The sequence below is a fragment of the Astyanax mexicanus genome, chromosome 5 (genome assembly GCF_023375975.1).
Source record: "Astyanax mexicanus isolate ESR-SI-001 chromosome 5, AstMex3_surface, whole genome shotgun sequence".
NCBI lineage: Eukaryota > Metazoa > Chordata > Actinopteri > Characiformes > Acestrorhamphidae > Astyanax > Astyanax mexicanus.
The window spans coordinates 56013432-56038026 of record NC_064412.1 but is presented as its reverse complement, the minus strand read 5'-3'; the positions used below and the strand labels follow the sequence as shown (position 1 = coordinate 56038026).

General features: G+C 38.5%; 1 protein-coding gene across 2 annotated transcripts in view; it reads left to right on the top strand.

Annotated features, from left to right (window-relative positions):
* The window catches only part of LOC103041643 (histone deacetylase 4), an 86490-nt gene that overhangs the window by 8296 nt on the left and 53599 nt on the right, over positions 1 to 24595 (top strand). For both annotated transcript variants that reach the window (XM_022675348.2, XM_022675347.2), the window contains exon 3: positions 13198 to 13260. In XM_022675348.2, coding sequence (XP_022531069.2) covers positions 13198 to 13260 — 63 coding nt within the window. The remainder of the gene's footprint in view (positions 1 to 13197; positions 13261 to 24595) is intronic.

The window sequence follows — 24595 nt, the reverse complement described above, 5'->3', positions numbered from 1 at the left end:
TGAGAACTGTTTATTTGGATGGGTAAAGCGCTTCCGTTTATTTACAGTAAGCTTAGATCTAATTAGGTCTAATATTTTAGAGCAGTTAGCATCAGCGCTAGCTGTAGATAGCAAAAGCGCTAGCAGTAGATAGCAACGTTTAGCGCTAGTAAATGCTGCCCAAAAGCGCTACACTTTAACACCTATCTGTGCAGCACTTTAATCAACTAATCTTGTGTAAAATAAGTAAAATAAATGCTCTATAAATAAATTAACACTGACACAACACCCAACTTTAGTGTTATGCAAAACAATTTACTATTTTTAAAATAATGTGTTTGCAGAGGTTTTAAGAGAGGGGTTGGTGCTCGCGGGGTAATTGATGTTAGTAAGGGTATCTTTGTTAGTTCTTGGCTTGTTGAAGTGATTTGCATGACAGCTTTAACCAGACTAATTGGGTTAATCTCACTAATCCCACTAAGAAACCGTTTGGCTCCAGAGACAGTGGGCACTTATGTTCTCTTTACTGAACTGTAGAATAGCAATGCTTGTGTTGAAATGAGATATATTTATGAGCTAAATATATGTGCTTGTCTTTTGAGCCCCATTAAAAGGTCTGGAATTTCATATCTAGATTTAGTAGACATTGAGTCCCATTATTCTTTTTTAGTTAAAAGATCCAATTTCTTTCCTACAACTGCAAACCGTTAATTAAGGGCTAATTAAGAGTGTAATGCTGGTCTGTCATCATTAATCTGTATATTATTTTTTTCTGCTTAATCGATTGTTTATTGAATTAAAAGGAAAAAAGCTACATTTAATTTCCATATTTTATCAACCAAACTGTATTTGTACTAGTGTCAGAAAATCAGAGTCAGAAAATCACTTTTAAATTGCTTTAAATGTACTATTACCAATGTTTGGATAGATTTTTCCTTACTCTAAATGTAGCTACTGTAACTGCTGACACATTTAAGGTGGAATGGAAAGCTTGATGAACACGAGTGAGATATGAATTTACTAAAATGAGATATGACTTGTTTAACTACTCTAGCAGGCTCTAGAAATATTAACTGAGAGAAAAAATTAGATTAAGAGATTAAGAGATAAAAAAAATTAGAATATCATTGAAAAGTTACTTTATTTCAGTAATTCAGTTGAAAATGTGAAACTGATATATTATATAAGCGTTTATTTCTTTTATTGTTGATAATTATGAAGCTTACAGCCAGTGAAATTTTCTGAGTGTCTCAGAAAATTTGAATATTGCCAAGTCCTGCTGGAAAATGAAATCTGCCTCTCCACTAAAGTAAGTTTGAAAAAAGGAGTTAGCGTTTGTGTGTATGAGTCATGGTTTGGAATGGATTTTACAGCGTTTGCGGTTGGGAATACCTGAGCAATAGTTATTATTGGGTCCCTGCAGACAGAGGCCAGTGCCCTACTTCAGCCTGGGCTCCCCACTGTGAAAATATCTAGTGATTAATGTTCTGCTACAGTATATAGTGCACACTGAGGCACACACCAGTGTGTATACAGCCTTGGCCTAAATTGGAGTCATATTCAAAGGGAGAGCATTAATCTGCACAAATAATTCTTCTACTGTGGTACGAGGGTATGAGTACACTCGCACGTTTTACTCCTGCCGAGCCTTTTTTCTGTTCTATAGCTGGATCTGAAGAATATTTCAGATTTAGCAACAAAGATTAGGTTTAGAGAAAAAATACCAATGTTGTGGGGGAGATCACTGATTTGTAACAGCACCATGTGCCTCCAAAAGTGCTCAAACACAACAGATTACATATTTACTCACTAAATATCAGCACTTTTAAACAATTAAATATCTTCTGGACATTTAAAAATCATTGAAATCCCACTTTCAGCTGTTTCTAGCATTCTCCTGTCATTCTATTATTAAATAAGGAGGGCATGGTGGAAAAAAAAAAAAGTTGACTAATTGTTTAATTTAAGATAAAATCGATATACAGCTCTGGAAAAAATAAGAGAGCACTTAAAATTGATGGTTTTCTTTGATTTTACCAAATTGAAAACCTCTGGAATATAATCAAGAGGAAGATGGATGATCACAAACCATCAAACCACCAAACTGAACTGCTTGAATGAATTTTTGCACCAGGAGTAAATCGGCATAAAGTTATCCAAAAGCAGTGTGTAAGACTGGTGGAGGAGAACATGATGCCAAGGTGCATGAAAAAAACTGTGATTAAAAACCAACCAGGGTTATTCCACCAGATATTGATTATTTCTGAACTCTTAAAATTTTATGAATATGAACTTGTTGTTTTCTTTGCATTATTTGAGATCAAAAAGTTCTGCATCTTTTTTGTTATTTCAGCCATTTTTAATTTTCTGCAAATAATGCTCTACAATATTTGTTGAATATTTCGAATATTTAGTCGACTACTAAAATAATAACTATTGCAGCCCTAAATGGATGTTCATATCATGCTGTGGCGTTCTGAGTAGCAGAATGGAAAGAAAAGTCGCTAAAACTAATACCGAAAGGTACAGTATTCCCTTTTTCCTCCGTATCACGAGCGCACTCGTGCACGTGTACGAAAACTTGGAGGAAAGCTGCTGTAGATCAGGAAACAATTTCAGCTGGCATGTTTTAATATTCTATATTTGAAGCGCTGGATTACATTTCGTGTCTCTTCCCTTCCCCCGATCTGATGAAGATTTGGATGGATTATGCATTGGGTTTATGATTTTAAATATAGAACTTTTTTTTTTTCCTGTTTGACGGAAAAAGAGGGCGGTAGATGTGAAACGCTCAGAACACTCAGAACACAAATTCACTGACTGACACAAAAACAGCATTGCTGCATGCTGATTGGAGCGATTTGAGCTTGAATTAGCTTAATAATGCAGGAGGAGCCTGACGACGGCGTCTCCTCCTCACACCTCGGCTTTCTCTTTAGACGCGACTATAAATTAAACATAAACTCCGGGTTTAGACGAGATGAAGAAGAGTGAGGATGATGCCGTTCTCTAATTCTCTCTCTCTCTTTCTCCTGCTTATCTCTCCTCTCCCCCTCCCTCCGCTCATCGCTCTGTATCTGGCGTGCTGATCTGTCTCCATCTTTCTGTGTTTATATTTATCTCAGCGGGGCCCGCGTGTTGAATGCAGGATTAAAAGCCTGTTCTGCTGGAACGGCAGAGCGGCTTAACCCAGCTCTATTTATAGATCTGCACGGATCCCGCACGTGCACAACACAAACAAACGTGCCGATTGTTTTTGTCCCCCTCTCCTCCCCATCCCCCTCTCGCCCCGCTCTGATCTGGCTCTGCATGTGTTCAGGCTAAAATTAGAACAGGCCTCCACAATACACTCTTGACTCGACATGCTAATGCCTGCCGGAGCAGCACCACAACAACCAGTCATCAGCATTTGTTGATTGTGGGAGAGCAGGACGTCTCTGGAAGGAGAAGCGCAGACTTTCCAGTCTGATTGAAGCCACCCTGCCGTGGATAAGAGAATTAGGGGCTGTGCTGTTCGCCGGTGTTCCCCTGACTTATTCTCAAACTCCCAGAGTTTAGGATGAAACAGAAACTTTCAATTCTGAACTTGTTTCTACATAAGCTATAACTCTCCTTAAACAATACAGTACTTTGTATTCAGGACTGATACCCAAACTAACTTTTTTCAATACATTTTTCTAAATTGTAAGCAATAAATACAAAAAACGATGTTTGTGGCACTTTATTAAGAACAAAAACCTTTTTTTGTGTTTGCTTTAACTACAAATATGTTTCCTACACATATTCCTTTATGCTTTATGCTTTATTTCAGTTTGCTGCTAGTTCCCTGTATTTTTGAGAGGGGGGGGGGGGCAGTAATAACAGTGTAATGCAGTTTAGTTCAGGCAAACTAGAGCTTTTTTACTGTATTATAATTTCTCAGAAACATGCTCACTGTTCCTCTGACTCCTCTGAGTCCTGGTTTCTCCTAAGGTTTCTTCCTGTGAGACAGAGTGTAGACAGAGCTTTTCCATGACATCTGCTGACCTTTAGATTAAGGGTTTATTCGTTTTTTTTGAGTTTTATTTACACCTACCTTGTTTTGTCTGAATTTTTAGACTTTTCTGTTGTGTCCGAACCAAAGTAGCAGGTGTGAAAAGGGGGGGTGTGAGCTTTAACAGAGTTTGGTGTGACCAAAAGACACAAGGTGTTGTACTTTTCCCATCGTTATGATAGCAAAGACACACTGACACGCCCTAAATCAAGCTGCATGGTGTGTGAATTATAAGGTGCACTATTAGTGAATGACTATTTTCTGGTCTGTTTTCATACATAAGGCACACCTCTCACCTCGGCTAAAGAGCTAATGCTCAGCGCGGTTAGTGGCTAAAGCTAATACTACTCCAGCCTTGGTGCTGGAGAAACTTTACTGAAACTCCTGTATAACACTGAACTGTAGCAGAGTGGTTTTACTGGTCCTTAATATCTGACTGGGAGATTTCATACATAAGGATCACTGGATTATAAGGCGCACTGATGATTTTGGGAAAATTTTCTCATGTTATTATATTTTTTATATCTTCATACCCTTACATCCACCATACCTCCACATTAGAGCATCTTTCTTAGACATCGTCCCGCTCTTCCAGCTGAACTCTGACCGTCTGAGCTCGCCGCTCTAACTCGTCTGCCGCATGGCACTCTCTGGCACTTCTCGGTATCACTGATGGAGCCATTAGCCTCATAGTACAAAGTTATTCCTGCTGGAACAAAGGGCCTGGCCAGCGGGCCGGGGGAAAGGGGACGCGGTTAGGACTTGTACCAGGGCTTTACGCCTGGCACAAGGTTATGTGTGTCTGTGCTAAACAAATAGGGCCTTCATGGGGTCTGAGCTTTGTTTTCAGAGCACGCACGGAAGCGTGCTGATTTTAATTGGAATCAGGGTCCGGAGAAAGGAGAGCGGCGGGGAGAGCAGGAGGTGTCGTGGTGTCAGGGTCTTTGTGCCTGTCGAGGGCGAGAGAGAGAGATACTGGATGTTCTGCCAAATCCTGACAGCACCAATTACAGTCTACACAGATACCGTCCCTGCCGTCCGGCCTTTTGACATTTTACACTTTTGTCTGCGTCCATGTCGGACGTTGACGTAAAGATCATAATGATATCAACTCTAATTACGGAGATGATGCAGTATGTCACTAATTGCATTTTTCTCTTTTTGTTTTTTTTTGGGTCTGCCGTGGTTTGTCTTTCTGAAAGCGTCTCAGTAAAGCTCCAATAGTCAAGCGAGAGAGTGATTCAGGTGTGTGGAGAAAGTTTGCTCATTCAAATCTAATTCAAATTTCAGTGCTTTTATATAACAGAAGTATCTCTCAGTCTCTTTTAGCTAAAACAAGTGGTTTAAACCCATTTTTGGACGGAGTTTGAGTTTCCAGAACAAGACTTTCTTTCTTCTCAACTCTCTTTATTCCTATTTCTGTCTGATCTCTGTGCTTTGAGAAATCCTTTGCTATGAGTTCAAAGCAAATTCTTCTTTTATATCTTTTTACTTTATTACTTTTTTCTTGCTCAGATTCTTTGTTTTATGTTTCTTTTGTTTTTTAACAAATGTGCATCATCACCAACGCCAATTCTATAAATGATAGCACAATTCTAACATTTATTGTATTGAATTTGTATTGATAACCATTAAAGACGTTGTAAACTTGTAAAAAAATCCACATTAATAGTTAGGCCTGATAATATAATTATTGTACATTATTAACGTATCATATTATTAAACGTATCATAAGTTGTTATATGACTTTTGATGACCTCAATTTCATTGTTGTGTCTATTTGCATGTATTTAAGCAAAGACTTTTAACCTGTTCTATATACACACACAGATTTACAGATTTACAGCTCCAAGATTTGATCCGATCCGTGAAGCAGATTTCTGACAGTATGTTTGGTTTTAATGGTGAGGATAGTAATATTGGATTCTGGGATTTTTCTGGGGCAGGGGGCTGCTTCTAAATCTTCCTCATTAACAAACCAGAAAATAACTTCCTTCCCATTTATCTCAATAGCTCTGTTGCTATTTCAGGGTTTGACCCAGATCACTTCTTTTTCAGTCTAATATCACTGTCAGATTGAGTGGTAGGACTAAGAAAACATTAAAAACAGATGTTTTGGAATAATGTAACTAAGACCCTGTTTACACGTAGTGTTTTTATGTCTGTTGCCAACTAATATAAATCAAAAAGCATAAAATTAGACAAAAAAGGCATTTTTATTCCTGGATATTGCGGAAAAGATTACTGCTTGAATTTTTGAGCCAGTAGTGTCAAAGTTATCCAAAAGCAGTGTGTAAGACTGGTGGAGGAGAACATGATGCCAAGATGCATGAAAAAAAACTGTGATTAAAAACCAACCAGGGTTATTCCACCAAATATTGATTATTTCTGAACTCTTAAAACTTCATGAATATGAACTTGTTTTCTTTGCATTATTATTTGCATTATTTGAGGTCTGAAATCTGTTATTTCAGCCATTTCTCACTTTCTGTAAATAAATGCTCTAAATGAGAATATTTTATTTGTAATTTAGGAGAAATGTTGTCTGTAGTTTATAGAATAAAACAACAATGTTCATTTTACTCAAACATAAACCTATAAATAGCAAAATCAGAGAAACTGATTCAGGAACTGAAGCTTCCAGAGCTCACCTGAGCTCTCATAGTACACTAGATTTGTTCTGTTTTCAGTGTAAATAAATAAATATAGCTGCTACTCATCACCTTAAGGCGAACATGTAAATAGATTGTGGTTTATAAATGGTTTGCCTGAGTTAATGCAGGCTGTATGCTGAAGCTTTCTGTGTAAAGATAAACGCTTCAAATGCCTGTTTGGAAGCTTTTGTGTGGGAGTGTTTCAGAGAAACTGCAGTTTTGCCTCAGCCACATTCACTGAGAGGCAAGGTGACCTACAGCGTGGCTCCGGCTGCCTCCAGTGTCTATGTTTAGCTTCTCGCTGCCCTTAATTTGTTATTTTCTGGTTTCTAGTCCAGTCTTTCGGCCCGTGGCTACAGCAGGTGCAGCTCTTGCTTCCTTATCGTTCAGCTCCTCACCTGTAAATCAAAAAGCTTAAAAAACAAAGCTTTCCGGGTTCAATACTACTGACGATATAGATTTTTAGCATTTCTTTATCATTTAATAAGATGTGAGGAAAGTTATTCACAGTGGTCTGATGTACAGATGTTTAAAGACCTAAGTTTCTTTTACAATGGTGGTGATATGAACCAAAAATTACAATATCTGTAACACCACTATGGCAAAATACAGTAATTAACAGTAAAACAAAAATAAAAACACACAAGTTGGAGCTGTTGGAATAGAATTGAACTTTATACATTACATACATTAATAAATGCTTAATTAGTGATAAATGAAGGAAGTGTTGCTTTAATAGGTAATAAACCCTTGCTGTGTGTGGATGAGCATTATCCTAGTTTTGTCAATGAGTATATATAGTATGTGAGAGTATATATTTCATATTTTTTGGATTATAAGACGCAGTTTAAATCACTTAATTTTCCAAAAAAAATTAAAAAATCACTCCACTGAAGTACAGAGCTGTACAGGAGTTTCAGTAAAGTTTCTCAATCACCAAGGATGAAGCAGTATTAGCATTAGCCATTAACCGCGCTACGTACTAGCTTTTTAGCAGTTCAGAGTGAAGTATTATTGGCTTATAGCCTGCTGCTAACTCTGACTAGCACTGCTGGAGCAGCATTAGCGTTAACCGCAAACCATGGTAAGCACTAGCTAGCTCTTTTGCCACTCACTGTTCATAGGCTCTGTGTAGATTAACTTCCAGCGCTCATTTGACTTTAAAATATATATATATATATATTTTTTAAGAAGCGACGAGACCTTGCGACACCCCTATTCCTTACTAGTGTCGCATAATGCACCTTATAATGCGGTGCGCCTTATGTATGAAAATAGGCCAAAAAATGGACGTATATTAATAATCTGGTGCGTTTTATAATCCAGTGTGCTTTATAGTATGAAAAATACAGTACATTAATGTGCAGTAAGGATTTAAGCGATAGTGAATGATGCTCTAAGATATTCTTATTGTTTAATTTTCCGTTTAAATCAGAAGATTTTTCTAATTTCTCATGCTTTGTCAACACAGTGTAGCTCTATTCTTTCTGTAATAGTTGTTTAACATTAAACTACACTGTATGACTTAATTTATATGATTTAATTAGGCAGAAATACTCAGTGGAAGTGGAGGAGAGAGTGTGTGAGCCGGCTGTACCACAGCGTTAGTTCTGCAGTCTGGCTCGGCCTCTGGAGGCTGACTGTCCGGTTTATCAGACTTGGCTACAGTGAGCTGGTGACACTTATCATGACACTGCAATGCTTTTGGAGCAGATACTGAAGTTCCTCTCCCTCTGGGTGCGTTTAGACACTGTGAAGTTTTGCGGGATAAATGTCTCATCCTATAAGCTACAAAAATGACATGGAAATCCATAGAAATGGGCTGATTTTAATCGCGAATCATCTTTACTTTTGTACTCTATATCAGCCAAATACATCATTAATTAAGGAGGGAACTAGATGTCATAACTTAGCATCGGTCATGTTTTTTTGGTGGCTAATGTGGTTTATACTCCATAACTAGCGAGTTTCCCATATTATACTCAGCAAACAAGGTGATGGCACATGTTTCCCACTGTTACTGCTGTTCACTTGGTGTGAATAGTGGTGTTTGTTAGCTCTACTGTGTTGCTGTGTGTGCCCTCTTGAGAGGTGTATCTGGTTAGTGAGGTTAAAAGACTTTACTCTCTTTCCTTAATGAGATGTGTTAGTGTTACACATTCTACAAAAATATATATTTGAGTCAGATAAGGCAAAAAAGAACATGGATATGGACCTGCCAAATGAATAGGTTAATTGTACTCAGATTCTGGTCTCATTTGTCAGACTCTGTTTGCGAATTTTACTACCTGATGGATATGTTGGGCTTTATTACTATAGAACTGAAGATAAGTAAAATCACAGTGCTTATACTATATAGAGAATCAGGTTTAATGCATAATTATGCATTTAATGATTGTACTCTACATTTAAAAATTATATGTATTGCCATATACAGTATGTATCCCAGCATTCTTCACTAGAGTGATACTCTAGGGTTGGTGATACGCCTATATACATATATATATATATATATATATATATATATTTCAATAGTATTTACTGTTCTTTTCTAATGTGTTCATATAATAACTGAATATAAAACAAGATAATTTTAATAAATTAATTTACAGTCATAGTATTTGATAATATAATATCAGTTACTCTCAGAGCTCTGAGGCTGATCGAGTTTTGCTAATTGAAAGGGTGTCAATTGGCATTAGGTGATCATAGTGCTGTGTAATAAAAGGCTTTTTGACGGGGCATTTAATTCAAAGTGACAACCGAAGAGCTGATTAGAAGGGTGAGAAGAGACAGCAAGAAATGGGAAGAGACATGATGTCTGACAGGAAAATTAGCGAATAGGTGAGTCAAAGACAAATCATATATAGTAGAAGACTGTGAGCTTATTATATGTAATGCTTTTATATGCATGTAGATTAAATTCAGGACCTAAAACTGAGGTGGTCTCACTCAGAAATAAGTTTTTAAAAAAGCAGAAAATAGTTAAAAAGTTGCATATTTATGTTATTATTTCACAAAGAATTAAAATGACAAACTTTCTCATGAATTATGATTGAAAGCCCATTTTTAGTTGTTCAACAAGACAATTAGGACTATTCTGATGGAGTTCAGGTTCCAGCAGCTGCAGTGGGAGATGGGAGAGGATCTAGTTCCTTACCAGTCAAATTTTATTGCAAAGAGAATTAAACTCTAAAATTGACTGAAAATAGAGTTTTTTTAGTCTAATTAGACTAATATTTGGCCTTTAGGCATCAGACTAGATACTGTGTTTGGTGGACAACAAAGATTGCACATCACCACAAGCACACCAACCATCTCTACTGTGAAGCATGGTGGCGGGAGCATCAGTTTAACCCCTTCAGAGTAGTCATAGGTGTCTTGCTGGTCTTACTAACTGCATCAAAATCCATATATTGTGTCTAAACCAGTAACAGCTAACTAATGCATAATGCATGTGAGGTTAATATTAAAGCTTTTATTGAGAAACCTCTGGAATATAATCAAGAGGAAGATGGATGATCACAGACCATCAAACCACCAAACTGAACTGCTTGAATTTTTTGGCATAAAGTTATCCAAAAGCAGTGTATAAGACTGGTGGAGGAGAACATGATGCCAAGATGCATAAAAAACTGTGATTAAAAACCACAAATGTGTTATTCCACCAAATATTGATTTCTGAACTCTTAAAACTTTATGAATATGAACTTGTTTTCTTTGCATAATTATTATTATTTAAGGTCTGAAAGCTCTGCTTCTTGCTTTTTGTTATTTCAGCCATTTCTCATTTACTGCGAATAAATGCTCTAAATAAAATAAAAATATTTGGAATTTGAAAGAAATTGTCTGTAGTTTATAGAATAAAACTACAATGTTTATTTTACACACAAAAATATACCTATAAATAGCTAAATCAGAGAAACTGATTCAGAAACTGAAGTGCTCTCTTAATATTTTCCAGAGCTGTATATGTATTTAAATTATTTAATGTTAAAATTTAGTAGCTACTAGTTCCTGGGTCGGTGTTAAATTAGTAATAATCAAATAATCAAATTAAAAAACACTCTCTTATCGGTGTATAAGTAATAAAGAAAACACAGTCCAGTCAGCTCAGCGCAGAGGGAAGCAGATACCCTAATGATTTATTGAAATTGCTCTGGAGTAGTAAAATTAACCACTAAATGTGATGTGTTTTTTCTTTGTTTTTGTAATAGGATACATCTGTTTAAATAGTTTCTCCACTGGCAGAAAGCAGCAGCATCCGCTTGGTTTCTCTACATACAGTTTGCATGCCACTAAAATGACAGGGCCCATCATTCCCATCATTTCCATTCTTACACAAATCTGATTGTGTTTTATGGAGCTGTGGTTTGCTGGTCATGGATCTGCACAGTCTGTGACACAGGGCTCGAGTTACATCTTCCAGCTTTCAGACGGCCGCGGGTCATTGTTTAAATAAGTATGGTCATGCAAAGTGGACCCTGCTCCCTTCTTGGTGCTGGAAACCGCTGCATATCAATTGCACATATCAATTTTGAACCCTGCTCAGTCCCTGAGCGCAGACCAGTACACTACATTTCCCATGCAAATCCCTGCAGAGCAGCACCTGGGTAGGTTTCAGCCCCGGATTAATTGGCCTCTCTCTCCTCTTTGTGCACGGCCGGCTTGAATGAAGTGCGCCGCTGTTCTCCAGCCTCTTCACATTTGCAATTCTTCCCCTGTAAGAAAGGTCTTAGGATAGGGCTTAGGATGCAAATGAGTGCAGTTAAAATTAGGGATGCACTGATCTGACTTTTGCTGTTCTGATACTGATGCTGATATATAAACTTTTTCATATGGGTCGATACCTCATACTTTTCCACTTTGAAATTTGAAGTAGACCTATGTGAGTATGTGAGACTAATAAAGGAGTGAGTAACTACTTCCTTCTTAGTTCTTCTTATATGAAAAACTGCATTGTTTAAATAGTAAAAGTGTGTCTGAATATATCTACACTGAAGGGTGTGGTGTTCTGGAAATGAGGTGTGTTCAGGTACATTTCTGGAGTTTTGCTTGTTTATCTTGGCAACAGAAAACACAGGAGCTCCACTGACTGAATACAACCTAGACAGACGCCAACAGTCAGACTTTCATCGCTATCATGTAGGGGTGTCAAGATTTCTATATTTCATCGAAATCGATCAAAATTATGTCATGGTCTCGAGCCTCAAAGTCAAAAAGAGGATCGACCATCCCTCGCAGCACGCATTAGTGCCTATTGCTTACAGTATCGCAATATATATCACGATATATTAAATTGTAAGCCCTGTATCGTGTAATGTATTGATACTATATTGTATCGCCTAGTATTAGCTCTGCTAGTGTACTGTACTCCACAGCCAAGCTGTTCTAAATCCTGCACACACTGACTCTCAGCATCAGTTCAACTTCAGCAGCAGCACAAATCCGGGTTTACCTTCAAGGATGAGCAGACGGCGGCTGATTTGAGACAAAGGCAGCCCCTGGATGGCGTGCTGCTAAAAATAGAGACGCACACACACACACACATGCACTTCTGCTCACTAATGCATGCAGTACTCTTTATTATCGGGGGGCTAATTAGAGCCGTGTTTGCTCAGGGATCAGGCGTCCTGTGATAATTCTCTAAAATAGAGCTGGGGTAGAGCATGTGGAGCCCTGGGAGGAGGAGGACGAGAAGTTTTCTCCTCCTTTTCTTTTCTTTCCTTTTTCTTTTCTTTTTTTTAGCTTTATTCCTGCTCCACTTTTTTTCACGTTCTCGCCGTGCATTAAGAAGAGTGAGGTGGATAAACAGATGGAGAGAGGAGACCCTGCGGAGGAGAAGAGAGGAGGTTATTTTAACAGAGGAAGCTGGAGCTGGAATCTCGCACACTTTGTGTTATTGGAAAGGGACTGATTGTGCAGCTTGGTCTGTATGCCTCCTTGCATACTGATGCTCTCCTCTGTTTCTCTCTCTCTCTTTTCGTCTCTCTCTCTCTGTATCTCGCCCGCTCTCTCCCTCTCTCCCTCCCTCTCTCCTTCTTTCTCTCTCTCTCTGGGTTATTTATAGCCAAGTCTTGCTGCGCTGGGGCTGCTGGGGGACCATGAAAGCCTTTTCATGTTCTGATAGTAATTACCACGGTGGTGCCTGGTCTGCAGCGGCAGCAGCGGGAGCAGGAGGAGCAGGAAGAGGAGAGGGGGCAGTGTTGCTGCTGCTGCTGCCGCCGCCGCTCTGTGGACATGTGCTGTTTTCTATCAGACCATGCGTTCTTTTATTGATCCGTCTCCTCTCCTCCGCTTGATTAGCCTTTGTGATGCTTTAGTCCTCCACTGTCTTTCTTCCTGTCCCCTCATTAGCATTCAAACTTCCACTCGTTCCAATCAAAATTCTTAAAAAAAACTCAGGAAGAGCGTTTCTCCAGCCTGTAAGAGAGAGAGAGAGAGACTCTTATTTATCGTTTTATTTATCGTTTTGAATGAAGGTGAGCTCTAACTCTCTTTCTCTCTCTCTCTCTGTTTCCTCCTGCACAGATTCGCAGATGGAGCAGCCTGTGGAGCTTCTGAAGCCGTCAGCCTTTGACCACATTCCCACAGGTAAGCAACTAAAGCAAGTCTTCATGCTTCCTCCTCAGGCCCTGCTGTTTCTAACTGAGAAACAGAGTAATTAACAATAAACTACAATAATAAATTAGTAAAATTTAAATAAAAGTATCGACATTCATTACTTAGTAGGTGGAAGTATAGAAGTATAAAAAAAATAGAGTATCATTAAAAAGTTACTTTATTTTTTTTTTTGTAATTCAGCCAACGAAAACCCCCTAAAAAATCAGAAAATTCAGAAAATCTGAAAATTGGAACGTTATATAAGATCAATTGGTACTTTTGGCGGGCAGTGTGGGCAGTGCGCCAAGTCCTGCTGGAAAATGAAATCCTAAACTCACTAAAAAATAAAAAAACAAACAAAAGAATGTCAAACACAGAAACACAGTTCTTGTTTTTTCTTTCAAGAAATGTGTACAAAACCAATGTAGACTTCATTATCCGGACGGTTGACTGAGCGGTTAGTCTATTTGTGACTGATGTGGCCTGCAAGCATGAAACATCTGGCCTGTGAGCAATAAAGAAAAAAGATAATAATAAAATGCTTCTCTGGTGAGCTTTTGTTTACATTCCTCCCCTGTCTCGTTTTCGCTCGTTCTCGTGTTTTTTCCACCCGTTCGCGGGCTTTCGATCTCTTTATAAGGATTTTTTTTTTCCTGGCCACGTTCTAATTCACTAGCCGGGGCAGCAGCAGTAGTGTATTGGAGCGCGACCCTGACAACACGGGTTATTTATTTTGTTTTTTCCTTTCTTCTTGGGTGTAGTGTATTTGTGATGTAATGCTGATTTCTCTCATCACATCTATCACACGTTGAGTGTGATAAAGGTAAGTTAACAGCTTTTATTTAAGAGAAAAGAGACGGATGAGGAGTTGTAACCACAGCGACTCGTGCTTTTAAAAAGCTTTATTCAGAAACGGAGTGAACAGGCCTGGTGTATTCATTTCATCTCATCGTAACGCCTTTATTTAGCACACTGAATTATAGATGAGGTCTTAAGTGCTAGGCTGGGCTGGGGGGGGTATAAGGGGGGTATGAGGGGGGTATGAGGGTGGAGATGGAGGGGGGAAAGGGTTTGGGGAGGCTGGAACTGGAGCCCCATGCTAATGAAAGATTTTACATTAGCATTTCAAAACGCCAGCATGAAGACGGTTTCAGCAGCGCGGCCTCGCCCGCTTCCATCTGCTCTACTGCTCTACCACCACTCACTCTTTCCTTCCTCCACTCGTCCTGCGTTCATCCCTCTATCCATCCTTTACAATACTGCAGGACTTTTCCTTTTAGTTGTTAAAATTCTTCACATCATGCGCTTCCAACTTTATTAATATAATAACTGTATCTGTGGTTGGTTTCCCAAAAGCTTCCAAAAGCTAAAGACTTTATTTCCTGGTACTTAAGATTGATTGTTAATTATAAAATGTTCCCCAACCCTTTACATAACTAAAGTACGACATAAACTTGCTCACGAATGAACAAGTAACCCACCCAAAAAGTGGATTTTGCTTGCAGTTCAGCACCTTAAACACTGGAGACGCCAAATCTTAGGGAGACAACGGGTTTATAACATAGTAATAAAATATTATTAAATTATATTATATCATATATTTTTTAATATATATTTTTTTTTTCAAACAAACATTTTTTTCAAGCTACATTGGAAAACTCACCGTTATGAGTAAAAATAAAATGCTGGGGGAAAAAAACAATTGTCTGAATTAAAAAAAAATTGTCACGGATGCTCGCGCGTAGAATAACAAGGCAATAACGTTCTCATGCAATACAAAATGTGCTCCGTCGGACAGAGCTGTCATCTTAAAAACTTCCACATCAAACCTGTGAAAGCATGTGGTTTAAGTACTTTTATCATTAAACAATCTGCTTAAATGTTAAAAAACATGTAAATAGCAGTTAAAGCAGAGCAATGGCAAGTTAAAAAAAACAACTAACTGTAAAACAATAAAATTACAGTTTATAGTCACCTATATGACCATAATTTATTAATAGTAAAGAAAAATAATGGATCATAGAAACCTATGCCACTTGATTTATGGGGTGGTCTGAACAAATACTGCCTAAGAGGTCCAAATTATTATGTGGAATAATAGTTCATTAAAACCTTTTTTTTTTTTTAATTATGTTTTTACTTTTTTACATCAAATAGTTAAAAGTAATTATGTAACTTTTACTCAAAGTACATTTTAAATTGAGTACTTTTTACTTTACTCCAGTAGATTTTTAGATGGGTACTTTTACTTTTACTTGAGTAAAATTTTAGCAAAGTAAAGGTACTTTTACTTAATTACAATTTTTCAGGACTTTTTTCACCTCTGCCCTTGACAAAACCAACAGCATTGGACCACTGTCGAATAGTGGCTGCTTTTGCTTGATGCAATCTGGCAGTGATTTGCTCCAGTATAAGAATATAATTATATTATATTATATTAAATTATATTATATTTAAGCAATAATAATTAAGAGTTAAAGAGGAGGAGAAAATACAATCTGTTTGGTTATAGACAGGTAAAATAGTTTCACTGCTGCTCTGTTTGTAGCTGCGCTGTAAGCTCTGTGTTGTTGCTAGGTTAGTGTGGTGGCCTCTATTTTTGTCCATTTCAGTCAAAATTGTGGAAATCTAAGCTTACTGTAAATAAACAATAGAGCTTTACTCACCCAAATAAACGATTTTCAGGAGAGAAATCTGTGTAGATTAAAGTCCAGCACTCGTTTGACTTTGAAAGATTTTTTTTTTTTTAAGAATTAAAGTTTTGGTTACTTTATGTTTGAGTATGTTGAATATCCCTATCTCAGCTGTTACAGGGCTTAATTAATTGCATTAATAAATTAAATGAAGTTGAGAAGACAAATCAAGAAATAGCTTGAGTTCATACTGTCTGCAATCAAATAAAAGTGAAAGTAAAAGTAAAAAACCTTCCCTGATTTGGGGTTATATATGTGTCTGTGTTCCTGTGAAACCAGAAGGAGAGATCAGACACGTGTCTAATCTTGTCGTTTATTTAATTTTATGTAATTAAATTCAGTGTAAATTAGCTCAATGTAACACTGACAGCAGTGACAGGGTGTTGTAATGACCCTGCCTGTGTAAATCACATGGCTAATGCAGCATAATTACGTATGTTTATCTGTAATTATGCCGGCCCTCACTGAGCCGTGGTTTATTTTAGGAGGTCTCTATGTCAACACGCTGTGCCATCCACTCATAAATCAGGAAAAAACTCAGAAATCACCAACACAAGAAATACCATGGGGAAAGGTGATGTGAAAGTAAAACCTCTCTTTTATGAGAAACACCTGCGCAGGTGGAGCACCATCACTGCCACCAAATCCAGTGGCAAAAACTAGACAAAATATGTCTGAATTGAGGCGTAAATGATTTTATTGAACAAAAAAAACAGCCAATGGTGTAAGCATTTTTTCTTAGTAACATTTCTTAAAATAAGCTTAAAAAAGATTTAAATCAAGCAAAAATCACTGATATTTAGCTTAAATTTGGACACAAGAATCAGAATAACTTCACTTGTGATGTGTGTAAAATAAGGTGAAAATATAACAAAATAACAGCGATTAAGATCATTAATAAGATCCTTAATAATAAAAAATAAAAATAATCTTGCTTAGTAACACAAAAAATCTTATCAGAGAAAACAAATAAGATGTCTTGCCTTAAAATTAGATGATTTCTCTCAGTAATAGTTAGTTTTTTTGTAGTGATGTAGTTTTTTTTTATTGTAGTTTTGGATTGTAGTTTTTGGTGATTTTGCTGTTTATTTAGTTCATACGCATTTTGTGCTTTTCATCTTCTATCTCTTCAGTATTGGTTTCTTTTTTTTTACAGTAGGTTTGTCTATTAAACCAGTCATCATGGATGTAAAATATTAAAGAGGATGGTAGCTATGGAGTTGGATGTAAACTAGAGCACAATCACAAACAATTTTGGCAAAACAAATTTAACGTGTATATACAAGCAGAGGTAATGTGAAACAGGCAAATGTAATAAGTACTCAGGTGAGGAGGAATATAAAACAAGGGTGCATTTCCCAAATTGTTCTTAAGGCTAAGAACTTCGAAATTAGGAACATTCTTAAAAACGTTGTAAGTTATGTATTTCTTAAGCTTTTTCTTAGAGAAAATTCTCGTGATGGCTTACGAATGTCTTTTTGCACAGTTCTAACTTACAATGTACAGACGTATTGGGTCAGCACTCAAAAACAGCTTTTTTATATATATAAAAAACATAATCATCACATCACAAAAACTACATTTGGGTTTTCATTGCCTGTGAGCTTCAATATCATCAACAATAAAATAAATAAGCGCTTAAAATAGATCACTCTGTGTTTATTACATCTATATAATATATGAGTTTCACATTTTTAACTGAATTTCGATTATATTCCATTTTTTTTTGGAGGAACTATTATAGGACCCAATATGGAACCTGTGTACCTTCATGCTCAATTGAATCTCTCATATCTGGTATCAGGCAGTAGTGTACGACCCTCAGATTACGCAATAAGCCATCCCAGGCCACTACTGCTTTATCCTCAGTCCCAAATAGAGTAACCGCTCAGTCAACCGTGCGGTAATGCAGTCTACGTTGGTTTTGTACGCGTTTCTTGGACGAGGAAATGATAACTGAGTTTGATATTCTTTTGTTTCTCTCCAATCAACACTTTGTTGTTCTGCAGTCGTCGTTCTGGGTCTGGTCAGGCTCGTGCACATGCTGTACAACTGCTGCTAATGCCTTTATGAGGCAGCGCTGACCCGGAAGTGCTGAACATACTGAGTGGTGATAGGTCGGCGGTATGAGCTGTAGTCTCGGACCTCGTTTGCACTCAGGAAGCAGCGTGTCCACACTGACACGGTCGCAGGGTTCCAGCACATCTCATCCCTCAGACTGATCCATATCCATGTCCATGTGGAGATGGACAGATTTGAGCAGGGTGGGGGACGTGCAGGTAGGACAGATGTCTCCGGGTTGTCTCCAGCTCGTGGGTAGATGCTGTTCCAGCAGGCGTCTGGTACAGTGGGTCTTGTTCTGACCTGTCTGCTCCCCTACGCTGCTGAGATACATCCGCCACCTCTGTCCACATAATCACATGTTTTTATAAACACATCTCATCACTGTAAGCTCTCGTGTTTAATGTCCAACTGTGTGTGTTGGCAGTTTTATTCTAGCCTAATGTCTCATTGTTACAGGAGCCAAACACGGGACAGACAAGCGAAGATACAATAAAAAATTTTGAGGTTTATTAAATGCAGACTTAAACAGATAAGAGAAGTCAAACAAAGCAAAGATTGGGCTAGAAAAAAGATTGGGCTAAGGCAACGCTAGGTAGAAGAGCTATGCAAGTATAGAAGGTGTGTAAGAGAGAGAAAGAGAGAGAGATTTATAGTGCTGGGTCCAGGTGTGTACAATCAGTAGGAGGGTGAACCGGAACACAGATGAGTCATGTGATCCAGCATGTCTGGAGAGTTGAGCACAGCTGTATTATGGGAAATGGAGTTTGTTTCTGGAGTATTTGAGTCCATGGCTGGCAGACAGACAGTGACAGGACTCATAGTTTTATTTGTAGTTATTATAGAATTATACATCAAACTGAAAATCTATATTATAACTTTTTTTTATGTATACAAACGTTTTCCAAATAAAAATATTGTCATTTAGAGCATTTATTTACAGAAAATGAGAAATGGCTGAAATAAGAAAAAAGATGCAGAGCTTTCAGACTTCAAATAATGCAAAGAAAACAAAAAAGTTCATATTCATAAAGTTTTAAGAGTTCAGAAATAATCAATATTTGGTGCAGAAATCAGTTTTTCATGCATCTTGGCATCATCATGTTCTCCTCCACCAGTTTTACACACTGCTTTTGGATAACTTTATGCTGCTTTACTCCTTTAATCGGTGTTGGCACAAGATGTAAAAATAGGCTGTTGGTGGGGTGTAAGGTGGCAATGAGCATCGCAACAAAAAGGCAGATGGAAAATTACCATAGCAACGTGGGTATGGTCAATAGATTTTAAACGAAAAAAGTACATTTTCAGGAAAAGTCCTTCAGTGCTGTCTCTACAGAATTTATTCCACTGCTTCTAATAACGCCGCTTGCTCAACAGTTGCACCACTTGTTCTTTTCCTGCCTTCTTTTCTCTTTTTCTCTTGTTGCTCGGCTGTAAACGATATCGGACACAGGATCCCGGCTCCCCTCCTCCCGGCTCCTTCCAGCATCCATTAGTCTAACAAGCAGCGGCCCGAGCATCAGACGCACAGAGATCATAACAGATCGCAGACATTAAACCACAGCGCCCGGCATTGTCTGACTAAAATAGCCAAGTAATATGAATCGACAGCTCAGGGCACAGTACGGCTCATAACCTGGGCCTGAGCAGAGAACGAGAGAGAGAGAGAGAGAGAGAGAGAGAGAGAGGAATAAATAGGAAGAAACGTTAAAAAACAGAGTGCTACACATTCTCAGGCTATTAAACTGGCAGCCATCATATGAACTTGTTATTGTTTGGCTGCAGAAAGTGGCTGTTTTGGGCCGGAGAGCAGTGCTGTTGTTATGTAAGCAAATGGCCATCGTTCCAGAGAAACTAGTGATTTTACAGGGAAATGCTTTAGATATTCCAGATCCGAGATTTAACATCCAATTACTGCAGACCATAGCCAATGATCTGAGGAGCTTAACCTTTCCTGAACCGCTGGAGAACCTGTAAATCTTCTCATGGTCAGAGCCAATTTATTAATTTATAGACGCTCATTTAAATTCATATCCAGTAGAGCTTCCTGCAGAAACTTGTATTTTCTTAACAAATACATGTACCGGTATGTTGAAATAGCTAATACACTCTAAAAACAAAACCTGAACTAGAATTGAATATGCAGATATATGCATTTGTATATGATGCTGCACATGATGAAACTCTTCCTCAACCTCGTCCTCATTGTCTGCAGCAGCTAGTAAAAAAAGAAAATATTCAGAAAAGTGAGTCGATCAGGAAAAGCATCGTGTCTACGTCAACCAGTGAATTAGTATTCATGGCCCCGCCCACCTCGGCTCGGGACCGCCCACAGGCAGAGCTGAAGCGGGGCGGCGACGCCGTCTCGTCAGATAGGAGGAGCTAACAGCGCTAGAAACAGCATGCAGTTCATTCCTGTGTTATTTGTGCGAATAATACATCAGTGTTTTATATATGATTTACCCAGTAATTCAGAGCTAAGAATCAAATGGTTAGAATTAGTCTATGGAGGAAAAACACCACCAGCCAAGTACAATTGAGATAGGTAGGTGTGTGTTTAGAACAGTTCTGTTTACACTAGTTAAAAGTAAAACCCTGAGTTGTGTACTTCTGTGTGTAAGTAACTATAGGTTGAAATAGGATCTCCGGTGGATTTGGCGTTTTTTTACAGAGACTCTAAGACTAGGTCAGTATAGGCTGAACTGCACTTAGCAGGGCTTTATTACACATGTTGTAAAGTAACATATAACATTGTAAAGACGGTTATTAGTGTAAAAATGTTCATCTCGCTTCCTCCTGGTGTCGCAGTGCTGTTAGCCAATCAGAGGCGATATGTTTGCATGTATCAATATTCATGAGCAAGAGCAGAAATCCTATCTTATAGGTTCATAAATAGCAGCAGATAAATTATATAAATTATTAATAAAACATTAGTTACACATTCAGAGCATGTTTTTTCATCTTTGGGTAGCAGGGTTTGTTGTGGTTTGTCTTTTGTTTTCCCGTAACAACAGAAAAATTAAAGTACAGTAGTAGTTGAGCTGACGTGTGTGTGTGTGTGTGTGTGTGTTTCTGAGAGAAACAGAAAGAGAGCTAGCTAACAGCATTATTTATTCATATGCCCTTCTGTCTCTTTCTGCCTGCCCACAGACTCATAAATATCTGGACATATAGGTCAATGTATATATTGTAGACAGTGTCCGATAGTGAATAGTGAATGAGTAGTAGTAGTACAACAGTACAGGAGTGCCTCTGGTCACTGTTTTACATTAAAACAGCATTTATTTTTCATTAAAGTCACAGAAAGTGAGTTTTGTGTGGGTGGACTCTGTATAAACAGGCTCTGCTCACACAACTACAGAATCACCCGGTTTCAGGCCTCCCTGTCCTTTATGATCAATTCCTGCTGATTTACAGCGACTCTGATCAGAGTAATACAGCGTGGAAGAAGGCTTTCAAGATTGTTGGGGTCTCTGGTGGGTTTTGAAAGTATTAATATATATTTTAGTTGGAGAAGTTTGCCTTTGTTAGCCTATATGCTCTAATATGCTCATTACACAGTGATATGAAGCTCAATAAAACTTTTATATTTATAAATATGTACATTTGTGGGGGCTCCAGGTGGTCCAGGCGCCGGCACTATGATCAGAAGATTTGAATCCTGTTTGAATCCTGCCGGTTTGAATCCTGTTTATGCAGCTTGCCATCACCTCCCAGAGCCATGAGAGAGCACAATTGGCCTTGCTCTCTCTGGGTGGGTACAGTACAGTAGATGGCGCTCTCTCTTTCCGCTCATCACTCCTAGGGTGATGTGGATCAGCACAAGGCTGCCTCTGTGAGCTGATGTATCAGAACCGAGTCGCTGTGCTTTCCTCCGAGCGTTAGCGCTGTGATGCTACTCGGAAATGCTGCATGAGTCTGACTTCACATGTGCTAGTCTTCTTAACCCTCCTGGTGTTGGGGTTCATCATTATTGCTAGGGGGAGTTCTAATTGACCATGTCAATTGGGAGAAAATGGGGTAAAATTTTGAAATTAAAAAAAAAAACGCAGGGCAGTGCGTTTATGTGCGTTGACACGACAGAGCAGTGTTAATACAGCGTAAGGAATAAACTGTAAATATGTAATCAGCTTCAGTTCATGTGCAGTTTTGGGAGTTCACAGTTTCGTTTTGAAAGCAATTGAGATAGGTAGCTGTATAGGTTTAGAACGGTTTTGTTTACACTAGTTAAAAGTAAAAATCCACCCCAGGGTTTTGTTCCAACTGCCTGGACTCCTACTTTCCTACATTTTGGACCTAGACTACCCACCTCTGTGTGTGTAAGTAACTATAGGTTTAAATAGGATCTCCGGTGGATTTGGCGTTTTTTTACAGAGACTCTAAGACTAGGTCAGTAGCTGAACTGCACTTAGCAGAGTTATTACACATGTATAAACTGTGTAAATCTGTAATCAGCTTCCATTCATGTGCAGTTTTGAGGATTTTTGGGAGTTTTTTCTTCGTCACAGTTTCGTTTTGAAAGCAGTGGATAACCTCCATAACTCCATCCTGTGGGAATTGGCTGCAGCTCCTCCGCAAACAAAAGCATTTGTTTGTGTGTTTGTTTGTTTTGTCTGGTCAGAGTTTATGAGAAGTCAGGCAGTGTTTAATGTGGCGCTCTAGTCCCAACACGGTTCTTATCAGAGCCGCTGTCTGCGCGCTGTTCTCTTGGCAGCGCTCGGCGCTAACCTGGTCCAAGAAGCCGTTATTAGGAGCGTGAAACGTGTCCGGACGCAGGGACGGGTTACGTAAGCGCAGCTCCAGCAGCGGGCGGGTAAACTCTGCAGCACTCATGCGGGGGGTGGAGATGGAGGTGGAGGTGGGGGTGGTTGGTTGGTGGTTGGAGGACCGTGTTGCATCGTTGGCTTTTTTTTTTTTTTGGGAAGTGGAACGTGTCTCTTATCGGCTTCATCTCTGTAAACCTGAGGTGGGCTTTGACGTCAGAGCGGCTCGACAGGGCAGATGGGAGAGATAAGCCCCGTGCCGTCATTTCTGACACGCCGCTGACCTGCTCACACGCCGCTCCAGATGTTGGAGAGAAAAGAGCGATCCAGATGTTGGAGGGGTCTCTTACAGTGCTGTTTTGAGAGCTGGAGACACTGGAGATGCATTTTAGAAAGTCATGTAGCTCTGCTGCCTTTACGCCTAAATATATTTATTTTATATACTTTTATATAAAGCAAACTTTTACAACTAAAAAAAAAAGTATCATACAACTCAATGTTACCTATCAAATTTCACTTTATGCAACAATAATGTAACCTTTATCAACATCTTAGGTAAAAATTATATATTTATATATCAAACAGTGGCGTAAAAATGTATTTCCCCCCTACAGATTTCATCATACAAAGATACGACTTTTAAACAATAATTGTATTTATTATTTTTTTAAGGTAAAAAAACTATCCAAAGCAATCTAGTCCTGTGTGAAAAAAGCATTTTTGCCTAACTATCCTAAACCTAATAACCTAATAAGTGTTTTTCAAACACTTTTTCACAAGGGATAGATTGGTTTGGATAGTTTTTCTTTTTCCTTATAAAAAAAATTATAATGATTTTTATATTTAGTGAGGTTATATGTTTCTAATATTAAAGTTTGTTTGATAATCTGAAAAAAATAAGTATGAAAAAAATGCAAAATCAAGAGAAATCTGTAAGGGAGCAAATAATTTTTCAAGAAACTGTATATAAGAATAATTCTAGATGAAGCAGTTACTGGGCAGTGAGTAGTACTATATGCACTGTATGAATGACGTGTGTTTTTGTGCATTGGGCTGAATGGCTGCGCTGCTATTTAAAGCTCTGTAGCTCTGTGTGCTCTGTTGCCAGGTCCTCTCCGATCACAGCAGTGTGTAAACTCAGGTATCTGTAGAGAATGGAAGCAGTATGGCAGTGAGTGGCTGTTTACAGGGGGGGCTATAGCCCCCCTAAAAGCTGAATGAACTGAAAGATGTCACAGTTGTGTGAAGAACAGGGTTGCCAGGGCTACATCCGTGTTTGAGAGCAACGCTCAGGTTGTTGTGTCCTAGAGAATGTCTGAAGAGCTTTAGAGCAGCATTAAATACGTCTGAGTCTGAGCGCGCCGCCCGCTCACGTATCGGCAGCACGTCCCAACAGGGAGAAGATAAAGCAGCGTGTCTTTAGCGCAGCGCCCTGTGCTCTCCTGATATTGATTAGCAATAGCTATCGATTCCTGTCGCCTCAGTTTAAACAACCTGCCCAATCACACTCAGCCGATTCCCTCTGGCCTGTTAGAGCTGGGCACAAAACGAGTCTGTCAGAATCGAGCGTCCAAAGCTGATATACTGAAGGATAGTTTTCCTAAATATATGTGTACAGTTACTGTAATACTGTGATAAAATTGATTTTAAAGCTTTAATTGGCATGTCTCCACTAGGGCTGCAACTTATGATTCTTTTGGTAGTCGACTAATAGTCAAAAGGTTACAAAGCAATTTTCATTGCATTGTGGTTTTTAAATATGCTCTAGATATAAATAAATTTGACTTGATTTTAACATTTATCTTATCG